General features: G+C 35.9%; 1 protein-coding gene across 3 annotated transcripts in view; it reads right to left on the reverse strand.

Moving 5' to 3' along the window:
* SREK1 (splicing regulatory glutamic acid and lysine rich protein 1) overlaps positions 1–12,072 on the reverse strand; it is a 36,211-nt gene that overhangs the window by 6,328 nt on the left and 17,811 nt on the right. For all 3 annotated transcript variants that reach the window (XM_005530084.3, XM_088053974.1, XM_088053975.1), the window contains exons 7-11: positions 11,757–11,871; positions 8,807–8,926; positions 6,018–6,533; positions 1,347–1,442; positions 748–883 (exon numbers count right to left, since the gene is read on the reverse strand). In XM_005530084.3, coding sequence (XP_005530141.1) covers positions 748–883; positions 1,347–1,442; positions 6,018–6,533; positions 8,807–8,926; positions 11,757–11,871 — 983 coding nt within the window. The remainder of the gene's footprint in view (positions 1–747; positions 884–1,346; positions 1,443–6,017; positions 6,534–8,806; positions 8,927–11,756; positions 11,872–12,072) is intronic.

Consider the following 12,072-nt stretch of genomic DNA (forward strand, 5'->3'; position numbering starts at 1 on the left):
AACAGTTCCAGAAATTAAGATTTCACCAAGATTTTTTAAATAGAACAGGACTTTCTGTCTTTATTTTTTGCCAGATATCTGATGCATTTTGAGGGAGTTCTTGGGCAAGATTCTTATTCATTTGAACAGTCATCTAAACCAGGTGTTTTGTAACAGCTGAATAATTCTGAGCACAACAAACTACTCTTTAAGGATGTGCTGCTATTCAAATTCTAAGATTAAACAAATTGAAGAGGTTTCTTTTTTTAATTGCACTACCTTCCATTTTGCAGGGGAAAATCCTACACTATTTCACATCTCTTCAATTTTACTCTTATAGAATCCAATATACAGATCAGGACCAATTCAATGAGGGAGAGTTTGAACGGCATCATGAGTTTATTTAAAAAGTAATCTTTTCCGTTTGACAGTCAAGCCGCCCATGAACACTGCTTGTTAGTCAATGATCTGCCTGCTCCTACAAGTAGGGAGCCAGGCAAGTCCTAACACAGGGAACTCAACATAAAAGAGAAACAAGATGTTTCTGCAACCTAAGCACACAAACTCCTACAGGTCAACTGAAGTTCAAATATATAGACTTACAACTGCCCTACTAAGCGCAACTAGCAAACACTAAATAGCACTAGTTTGGTAAGGAACAGGAGAAAAAGAAGGGAGTAAAAGAAAGAAATAGTGCAGAGAGAATTTCAGTAATTGCTTCACTACCAACCACTTCATTCTGCTGATCACTTGGTGACACATACTTACCTTAAAAGCAGTGGTGCTTTTGTCAGATTTCTCCTTTCCCTCTTTTTCTTTACTACTTTTTTTCTTGGAAGTGGAGCGTTCTCTTTCTCTTCTTTCATTATTTGTATCTCTTTCTCTTTTTTTTTCTTTCTTGTTTCTGTTTCAGAAATTTTTTATTCAAATTAGGATTTGATCCAACTACAACAAACTTCAAACCATTTGACTGCAAACTAAACCCCCAGAATAGACTTTCAAAAAACCTCCCAAAATTTAACAAAAAAACCCTTCCCAATGATAATGGGATTATTTTGGCTGAAGAGAGCTAAACAGTGCATATGACCACTATGCAATGTATTTGCACAGAAAAAAGAAAATTAATCTTCATCAGATGAAGGGATTTTATTGATTTGAAGCAATTTGCACTGCTGATTTATTTGAAACCATGTCATTGAAGAATACCAGAGCTCAAACTGGTTTAAGTTTTGAGTTAAATTAAAACTGAATCATACTGGCCAACTGAAATAATCGGAAATCATTAGCATAAAGGCAGTAAAACAGAATCGACTATAAATTCTTCCTTCTTCACTGATCTTTAACTTCTGTGTTTATATCAAACTGACCTTCTTGGAGAAGGACTTCGTGAAGATTTTCTTTTTGCTGTTTTTGATGTTTTAGGAGATTTGGAAGGACTTCTGCTCTTCCTTTTACGCCTTTCTCTACAGGACCAAGAAATTCAGTATCATCAAAACCCAAAAATAATAAAGGAGGTAAAAAACTCTTACAACGATCTAACACATCCACTGAATTTGACAGTCTATATTACCAACAAAATATGAACTGTATGAACTAAAAAAAACTTTGTATACTTATTTAGTAGGAAAGGAAAGGCCAAAGTAGGAAAAAAAGGATGTGTCCTCTCAAAAAAAGTTTTTTAATTCTTTTGTGCTTGATAACAATGAAAACACACTGAATTTGGTAATACTGTATCAGTTAAAAGTTTCTTCAGTCAGGAAAACAGTTCAGTTAAATGAAGAGCCATATTAAGACAAAAGGTATAACTTGAGCAATATGAATTTCAAAATGTAACTAATATACAACCCAAAGACCACTGCAACTTCAGTTTAACCTGACTGAAATTTAATCCCTAAATATGAGCTAGAATTAGTTGATTTAGAGGAAAACAGGGAAAAATGAAGCCCAAGCTGTTGTCAAAGTCAGAATAAGTAAAATCCTTTGTTTTTCTAGTGGTCCTTGCTTAGCAAACAGAATGTCATCACTCTGTAATACATGGAAGAGCTTGGTATGTTTCATGTAACTAAATGGAGTTTTCTAAAGTTGCCATTATGGAGTCTGATCTTGAATACCACAAAACATGAAACAACTGGTCATTTATACTGAAGCACACATTAAATTAAAGCAAAAACTGAGCCAGTACAACTTCAATTAATATAAATGCAGAACCCATCTGTCAAGATTATTTTTTCCTATCAACTCTTTGTAAAGCAGGAAAAGCAGATTCAAACACCAACTGAAGACAAAATAGGGAAGTTTAAAACTTACTTCTAGACACAGCACAAAAGCTATATTTATGGATAACAGGTTCTAAAATTTGTGAATGTTTTTATCTTCAGTATTTAGAAAAGCTCAGAAATCAATACTTATTAGATAAATAACAAAAGAACACATTAAGTGATAGCCAGTATCACTATATGGATTGACAGTCGGACAATACCATCTATTGTGACTGTCTTGATTTTGGCCAGGATAATTTTCTTTCTAGTAGCTGGAACGGTGCTGTGTTCAGACTCAGTATGAGAATGATGTTGATAATACACTGATGTTTTAGTTGTTACTTATCCTGAAATTGAGGACTTTTGTTTTCCATGCTCTACCAGCAAGCATGTACACAAGACACTGGGAGGGAGCATGGCCAGGAAAGTTGACCCAACTGGCCAAAAGTCCATGAGGGGTGAGCAATTGTGTAGTGCATGATTTGTTTGTCTTGGGCATTATTCCCCTCTGTCCTTTCCACTACAATTATTACTATAATTATTTTATTTTGTTTCAATTACTAATATACTCTTTCCTCAACTCTCAAAGCAGAGACTTGTAAAGCCTAACAAGACTGAACAAGGAAGGACAGATGAGGAAAAGAGAAGTCAAAAAAGAACTGCCATGGTTTAACCCAAAATGACAATTAAATCCTGAGTGGCATTTCCGGCCTTCTTTTGCCCCCTTTTCTCCTCAACCTCAATACCCCCAACCCCACCAGGGAAGGAGAATAAGCAGGAAAAAAAGGAAAACTCCAGCACCGTACCAGCTGCTAGTAAGAAAGAAATTTTAATTCTCTTTCAATCAAAACCAAGACAGTGACCTCCTGAAGCTGCACAGGACAAGATTTCTGAAGTACTTTGCTCAGCAAGCTTTTGATTTATCTTTGATAAACAAAAATATAAAACGGTCTCAAAATCATTAAGTAAATAACACAGTCACTAATCAGCCGTTCACTAGTCAACATGCACTTTATTTTTAACATCTCCACACTAATCATCACCTTTATTTAATTGAGGATACTGGAAATTGATTATTCTCTCTCAGTCCTGTCAATTCAGCTACACTAACTACATTCCCACTTAGTTTTGCTTTCCAGCATACAAACCAAGCGCTTCAGCAATTGTGTTCAAACTAGAAACTGCTTATTCATGAAATTTTATCTTCAGTTTCCGCTTTTCTTATTTCAAGTTGAAGAATTATAACAGTGTCTCACATTTGTTCTCATCTCTATTACATTTGTACCTAAGATTTTTGTGCACCCATTTCATTAAATCTCTTACACAACACTTAACACAGCGAAATTTAAGAAAAACAAGTTCTGAATACTTTGATAGGGATCCTATGTCTCTTAATTATACAAGGAAATAACATTCTGCGTGTCACCCGATGCTATTGGCTCTGCTAGCCTGTAAGATAGCTCCTTTTCCAACTGATTTCTCTTCCCCTGGTCTGTCTCCTTTCAGCTAGGAATCACAAATCTTAATTCCAGTACTTGCAAACAGTCTGTCAGCAAAGCAAGATCAGCTGCCTTCTAGTTCTTAGAAGGTCTTGTATGGCCTATTCCACCTTCCCCTCTTCTCCACAAAGATAACTATTTTGCACCATATTTTACATTTACATTTTACACGATCAGCAGTCAACGGCTGTACTGAAATTTCAGGCAACTGAAATGCCTATCTGTTGAATAATCTTCACCAGAAAGGTCTGCAACCGTTTCAACCATGCAATGTCCATCACCAAAGAGAGACCCCTAATGTAACCCAACCTGCTCACAATTAATTTTCAGAGTTACTGAGGTTACTCTGGTAACTGAAGTTGGAAGAACCCTCTGAAGATGACTTAGTCCAACCTATCCCTTCTTCACCTTACAAAAGGGTCAATCAGAGTAATTATTCAGGGCCATATCCAGTTAGATTTTTGGATGGAGGAGAGCAAGAACCTGCCAGCCAGCCTTCCAGCCAGTCAGTCTCAATGTTATACTGGCGCAATGGCATTATTCCTGCCCAGGTGTAGGACTTGTCCTTTCTCTTTGTTCAACTCCAAGAGATGACTATCAGTCCATTTCTCCTATCTGCTGAGGTTTCTCTAAATGCCAGATCAGCCAACCTCCAGCTAGTTCTCTGTTGTTTGCAAAGCTACAGAGAATGCACCCTGTCCCACTAAGTCCCTGAGAATGACATTCACCAGTCTTTGATTGACGCTCTAAGGATAGTTATATCTGAAGAAAAAATTGTAAATCTGTAACAAAAAGTGTATTTTCTCAACTTCCAGCTTCAGAAGAACACTGCCTGTGTTTAACAATATCTGCATCATACCAAAGTACAGTTTTGTGCTTTGCACTAGAAGAAATGCACTAATTTTCACAAGAATTCTTTGCTCAAGTACATGACATTGGAGCCTTCCCATATATTCCCATATATCAATATATTATTGCAAACTAGAGTATCAGGTTTTGGTAACACCCAGCTAACTACACTTACTGTTTGGCACTAGAAACCTGGTTTTCCACCAAGGTTCCTATATAAGCTAAATATTGTGAAACCCTTATTTTTCTGCAATTATCCAATTCACCACTCTGAAGCCCATGGACTGAAAAATATGGTTTCAAAGCTGATAGAAGTATCTTTATGTGGGTCTTTCACTCATTTAAATAGAAAGCTGCATATGCTTAAGGAAGAAACAGTGTTTTGCCCATAAACCTCATAACACAAACACAATGTTCAGGAACCATTACACCCTTTTTTGCATTCTACAAACCCTGTACTGATGAATTGTGAGGACTAGAGAAATTCTGCTTTTGTCTAGTAATATTATTACAATAGGCGTAACTTGTCCAATTCATTCAGCATTTCATTATCTCAAGGTTACAGATAAAATTTGGTACTTAAATCTGATACAATACTACTGAACTCCCTAATTCCTGATGTAACAGAAGGGACCTCATCCACCCATGCTTCTAAATTTAACTTAGCTGCAATGCTTTTAGAATATGCCTGAGTTTGCTTACAGAGATTGATTATAATCTCCCATCTTTTTTCTGCTGTAATGAATTTATCCAGACATCCTGCCAGTTAAGCTCCCCTCAGAGCCAAAACCAACAACTACATTAACTTTATTGTTTTCCTGCTTACTGTTAGCAGTCATTAAGGAATGTTACTTTTAACTTACAGCTCGCCATCTAGTCAAATAAACAATGTATCCATGTCATCCAACTGAGATACATTCACTTTGTGAAAGGATAGCCAGCCAAGTGACATGCTTGCTTCCTGCAGTTCAGCTGTCCAGCCAAGGACAGGCAAATATTAGCAAACAGCTGTTTGCAAGATCTACAAACCAAGATGCTGAAGTATGTAAGTAATAAAAGAATTATGTAACAGTGAATCAAACTTTCATCAGGGCAAAGATGATGCATGTGATGTTGGTCAGAACTTTTGTCTGTCTGTAACATACAGAAATGGCACAAGAATCATCTGATTACTGTCCTCAAGGTTTATATAATATGGTTATGTGAAAGCCAAGCACCAGCAGCCCAACAAGAAACTCTGTTCTATAAGGCATCATATCGAGCTTTTTATAAAAGAAATTGCTTTAAAGAAAAATCTACAGATTTAACAAAACAGAAATAATACAAAATTACTTAGTAAGAGACATAGTGATACCAATACATAAAAATTAGGATGGTGCCTCACTAATCTGACAAGTCATAAAAAAGCAAGCATGAAAAATACTAAACAAACCTGCTGGAGCTACGAGATCTTCTTGAAGAGCTATAGCTTCTTGGGGGTGTTCTGGATCTCTTATCTTTCTTCTTTTTATCATCTCTCTCTTTTTCTCGCTCCTTCTCCTTATCCCCATCTTTTTCCTTCTCTTTGTCTCTGTCCTTTTCTTTGTCCCCTCCTTTGTCTTTATCTCCCTCCTTGTCCTTAATCTTCTCTCTGTCCTTCTCTCCTTCTTTCTCAGCATCTTCTTTTTCTTTGTTCTGATCTACCTCTTCCTTGTCTTTTTCCTTGTCTTTATCTTTTTCCTTTTCCCGGTCCCTATCTTTATCCTTGTCCCTGTCTTTGTCTCGGGCTCTCTCTCTATCTTTGCTTCGCTCTTTATCTCTCTCTTTGTCCTTTTCCCTATTTCTCTCTTTATCTCGCTCTCTCTCCCTGTCTTTGTCTCGATCCCTATCCTTCTCCTTGTCTCGGTCTCTGTCTTTTTCTTTGGCCTTTTCTTTTTCCTTGATCTTTTCCTTGTCTCTTTTCTTGTCCCTGTGAAAAGCCAAACACAAACCCATTAATTCATCTTTGAACTTTCCAATTAAAATTACGACTAACTTCTTAGTATACATCAGGATAAAATGTGTGTCTATGTTAGAAAATAGTAATTCTTCAGTATTTTAATTTTTCACCCCTGTTCACAATAAGAGAAAGCTATATATAGCTAGGAAATACACAGCCATATACATCTAGGAAAAATTTGGAAACCAAAATGGAGAAGGTGAGGCCAAAACCAAATCAAACCACTATCTCTGAAGTGATGCTACTATGTTTGAAGAGAATGTGTCTCTTCACCTCACAGTTACACAATTATACATATATAAGTTTTCTGTATTTTGCCAGGAGTGAGACAAACACTACAACCTGTAAATCCACTCTTTACTAAGAATGTATCCACATAAAATCACCTTCAGATTAATCACTGCGAGATGAATAATGATAGCTGACTGACCGAAGACTTTATATTCTACAGTTTTCTCTCACACAGATATCCTTGAACTTCTTGGAAGTCCAACAAGACTTAATACATACTAATAAAAAGAAAACATGGGCAAAATGTCACCAGATTCCCTTAGAAGACAAATATAAGATCAAAATTCAATCAAGACAATTCAACCATCCATAATGTCATTACGAATTTGAAAATTACTGAAAAATGCTAACATAAATACTACAGTAAAACAGTAGCACAGTAAAAACAGAAGGAAGGAAAACAGCTTCTTTGGGACAGGAAGTATGATACATGTTCATAAAAAGAACAAAGAGGAAAATTCCATCTGATTTCAAGTCATCAAGTCAAACAAAAACTAATTAGCTAACAATTGGTTGGAAGACTACATTTTAGTATAGGACTACTTGAAAATGCAAGATTCCATCTTTCCTCTTTAGTATAGAGACACATAATGAAAGAACAATTGTTCAGAGACAGAAACAGGAGAAAGAAGTAGAGGACAAATTGATTAGCAGACCTTATTGTGTCAAGAAGAACCAGACTGACAGAAGTTACCTGGTATTGGTATCTATTCTAGATTTTTACAGATTCTAAAAGAGACTCCTTCTCACATGAAAGGTCCTAAGCACTCAAACTTTCCTCAAACTGAAGAAGTGTTTGGCTGTATCTTCTTCTCAACTGCAAATAAACAGCAGACTGTTGTATGCTTTATGACCTGACAACTTTGATTCCCATCAGGTTCTGTCAAGTACTTGTTAGGAGTCTCAGAAATGGAATGTAACATCATAAAGATGAAATAGCCCCACAATAACCAGCCTTACAGCCTCCCAAGAAATGCCTTCTAGTTAATTTATCACAGAGATTTCATTGGACTTTCCTCTTCCAGCGAGCAGATGTCTCAAGAAGCTCCAGAGAACAGAAACAGAGAATCAAAAGGATCCACCAATAAAACCTACACAGCCTAGTTTTGTTTCCACATAGGTCCACAGATCTGCAGCTCTTTTTCCCACAAAACTTATCTCATAGAACAAGATGCAGCTGCACAACCTAAGTACAAATCTCTCTTTAAATAAATCAAGGGAATTACAGAAATTAAACTAAGAACATACCAAGACTTGCATTCAAGAAGCTATTTTCACAGGCACTTTTGGTTTGAACTTATTCACTACTTCATCTCTCAAAAAATTATGCTATGATCTTGTTAAAATTTCACAGTTTAGTAATTAGATGATCAGACATAAAACCTAATAAACTAGATAAAATACACACATACTACATCCTGACATACATATATGCCATACAACCAACATGCATTTGTTCCTGCTATCTGACATATGAGAAAAGTCAAAGATGAAAATAAAAGGTCATTCACAAGAACCTTATACATGTTCTCACAATACAGAATCAAGGTCAGTCTGAGCAGAACCTTCTCAACAGATACACATCAAACAAGCATCCATGTTTTTATGGGTTCACAAGGTACACAGGATATTCCTTAATTATTGATTGTAGCCTGACAAAAGTACTCTTTTCAGTAACTCTTTTTAGATGTTAGTACAAATGTAGATTAGAGTATCGAAGTTCAAGTGCCTCAAAGTGATCATTGAATCCCTGGAGGCACCATAAGGCTACAAGAAAGAAAATTAACTGTATCCTAGCCAAGACCGCTATACTCAGTATTAAAATTTACTTTCTATCCTTTTGTCCCATGGATGAGACTTCACCCTTTGGGGTCACCTAAAAGGTTTGTTCATTTTTTTTTTCAAAACCTGTGTTGTGAACTAACAGTACCATTTAGTGGAACAGAACTCACCGAGAACGAGAGCGACTTCTTGATTTCCGTCTTTCTGTAGATCTAGATCGTTTTTTCAGGGGACTTCGGGATCTGCGTCTGTCCTTGTGTCTTGAGAGAGACCTGTTGCCAGATCTACTTCTAAATGAAGAATGCCAGAAGAAAAGTATTTTAATACTGAAACTTCATACAAATGAAGTCAACAAACAAAATGACAGTATATATGTTTTGTGTCACCACATAGTATTATATGACACCTTAGTAACATCCTGTCTGCAAACGTTTTTGCAAATATGGATACTTTATGCTTCACTAGGTGTACATGCTCTACTTTGAAACCATTTAAGTTATACCAGTGTTTCCTAATAATCTCCATGAACCTGGAAAACACAAGCTAATATAATTTACAACAGTTTTTCTTACGAAATAACACTGCATAAAATCTCTGACAATTCTGAGCAATAATAATTAGTTACATTTTATTTCCTTTCCAGGCCTAGTCATTTACTGAAGTGTTAGTCATCAAAGAAGGATGACTTTGACTGCAACAATCTCATTTTGCTCTGTTCTCCATCCTTATAATTTAAATTCATAAAAAATCCCGATGATATGTGATGCAGCTTTTAGTCAAGATCCTTTCCATGTAAAAGGATCTCTTAGCATAGATATCAGTTGCAATTAAAGTGCAGATACTCTGATTTAAAAATTAAAAAAGAGTTTTATGCAGATTTGCTGAAGAACACTTTTAATTTTTTTTCCAAAATACTGCCTTTGGAAGACCCTTTTCCCCATGGAAGCAAAATAAAAAGCTGAGCTTTCACATTAAGTTTCAAAAAATCACATCATTGGATACTTGGCTTCACAAGGTACCACAAAGTTTAACTTACCATAGGCAGAAAGATCACCTGTATTACTCAATAAAACCTGAAGAACTGCGAGGTACAAAAAGTAACAGTTGCACCTACCTTCCAAGTTCAAGACACACAGTGTAATGATGCCTTAGGATTTTAGATTTTTTATTTTTCATGCACTTGCAGTCTTGCAATTCTTTAGTGTATTTACTCCATACAGAATGTTAGCTACTCCTCTCCCATTTTGGTCAGACATAACAATTCCTCTCTAGGCCTGGGAATCAAGGACACCTTACATTTTCAGGCTCCGAGAAATGTAAACAAAAGTGAGTTGGGGGGAGAGCAAACTCGGGGTAAATGCCTTTATTACCTGAAGCTGTAATTAAAGATTAAACTCCAAAATGCAAATGGACTAAACTTAAAAAAGTGTGAAAACCTATGACCCATCGTCCATTTTGGGTGTAGCCCCTGGGGGGGTTTTGTCTGCCCTAAATGTACCTGAAGGCCCTTCAATAAATATAATCACTTTTTATTCCCTTAATTTTGTCTGGTGTCTGTTTTTAAGTAGTCCCAAATGGCATCAATAATATATACCAAGAGGAGGGGAAGCCATTTTTTACCCACAGCTTTGTTTTTACCAGCAGAGAAATACAAATCAACTGCAAGGCCAGTTAATTGTAACAGAATTAAAGCACACAACCTTCAATAAATTTTATGTCCCAGAGATGAAAATGATGTTATATAAAACAGTAAAACAGGAAAGCAGTAAGGATAGATTATTTTTATGGATGAAGATTCCTCACCAGATCAGACTGGCTTTTTTTCAGCATGCTCTCAAAACTGACAGTAGCAATATTAAACAATTTAACAAAATGTGATAAATCATAATAATTAACATTTATTTAAAGAACAGGTTTTCCACATTTAAAAAAAATGTGCTTATCTTCTAAAATTCCACTTGGTTTTTGACAAAACAAGGTAATACTGAAATTACTGAATTGTTACACAAAAACCAGTTTGTTTTTGAGTTATGCCTTGAATTAGGGATACAGCAGAAAAACAACCAATAAAGAAATGACCAAATGGTCCTTCTTGCATTAAAAAGGCACTTAACATTTTGAAGTCATTAGAAAACACATGCTGCGGTTTCCTGCTATTGCAAAATTGAAGCCTGCACTTGTACCATATTTATTAGTGTAACTGATGATAACTCCCTCTCACCAGATTTTCTGTATTTAAGAATATCCTAGTAGACTTATTTAAAGACATGAATGAAAGGATGCATCACAGCTGTTGCTGCAATATGGACAACACTCACCTTTTGTAAGTGTAAGCAATCAAATAACATTCCAAATGTTGGGTATTTTTTTTCTCTTAACATAGCCAAGTATCTTTAGATTGATTTACCTAGGTTTTCAGTATATACTCGAAACATTGAAAGAATCTGGACCATTTTGAAGCCTTTATAATTATCACAGAACAAGGCTGTTTCATTCTCAGAAAAAAATCTTAATGGTTATACTTAAAGAATGATCTAATAATTTTCTGTTTCAGAACTGAACAAATTTAGCTAAGCAAACAAAACCTGAAAAATAAGAAACCGCTCCTGAAGCCTTTTCTCTATGCTTTTTAAAAACTTAGGTTCACATTTACAGGACAGTAATAAAAACACTGCATTTATTAACTCAATTTTTAGAATTTGAGGACAATAGGAATTCTATACCAAAAACCAGCCAGCCTATCTGCTCAGGGTGTTACCAGTAAATTATAAGCAACATCCACAAAATGCAGGTTTCTCTTTAAAATACAGGTCACAACATTTTATTTCGCTATGCTGCCTAATGTGCAAAACATAAAATGTACCAAAAACCCAGAGAACTTATTATTTTACATGGCACGGGAAGTGCCTTGTAGTATGTTTTAACTGAAAGTAATCCTAAAAACATTTTGGATTAAGAAGAAAAGAGTATCTATTCGGAGACAAAGCTTCTGATTACACTCATCTGCTGGGTGCAAGTTAGTAATCTCTACAGGAATACTTGTTGATAACTAAAAAATATCAGTAACAAGTACCATGCAAAAAATCTCAGTATGATCTTAGTCTGAAACAAAAAGCATACCTGTGTTTTGAGTGTGATCTTTTCCTCCTAGATCGGGATTTTGAGCTAGACCTGGATTCTGAACGAGAATGGGAACGAGATCGACCGCCTTTTCTTTCACTGCTCTTTCCAGACTCTGAGAGGAAAAAACCACTTTGCAGTGTAAGCTCAGAACATTTAAAGATCCCAGTTAACAATCTGGCACAAGTGGAATGTACCACATATATTGCAAGGGGCCTACTCTCTGCACATCTTCCTTCTTTGCAAATATCCTTCAGAAACATCCAAGAAAGTCATTGCATATACTCGTTGAGTGCAGCCATCCTGCAGCAGTACA

This window comes from Pseudopodoces humilis, chromosome 4 (assembly GCF_049639895.1).
Source record: "Pseudopodoces humilis isolate 2021_Gansu_Grassland_sample_001 chromosome 4, ASM4963989v1, whole genome shotgun sequence".
Taxonomy (NCBI): domain Eukaryota; kingdom Metazoa; phylum Chordata; class Aves; order Passeriformes; family Paridae; genus Pseudopodoces; species Pseudopodoces humilis.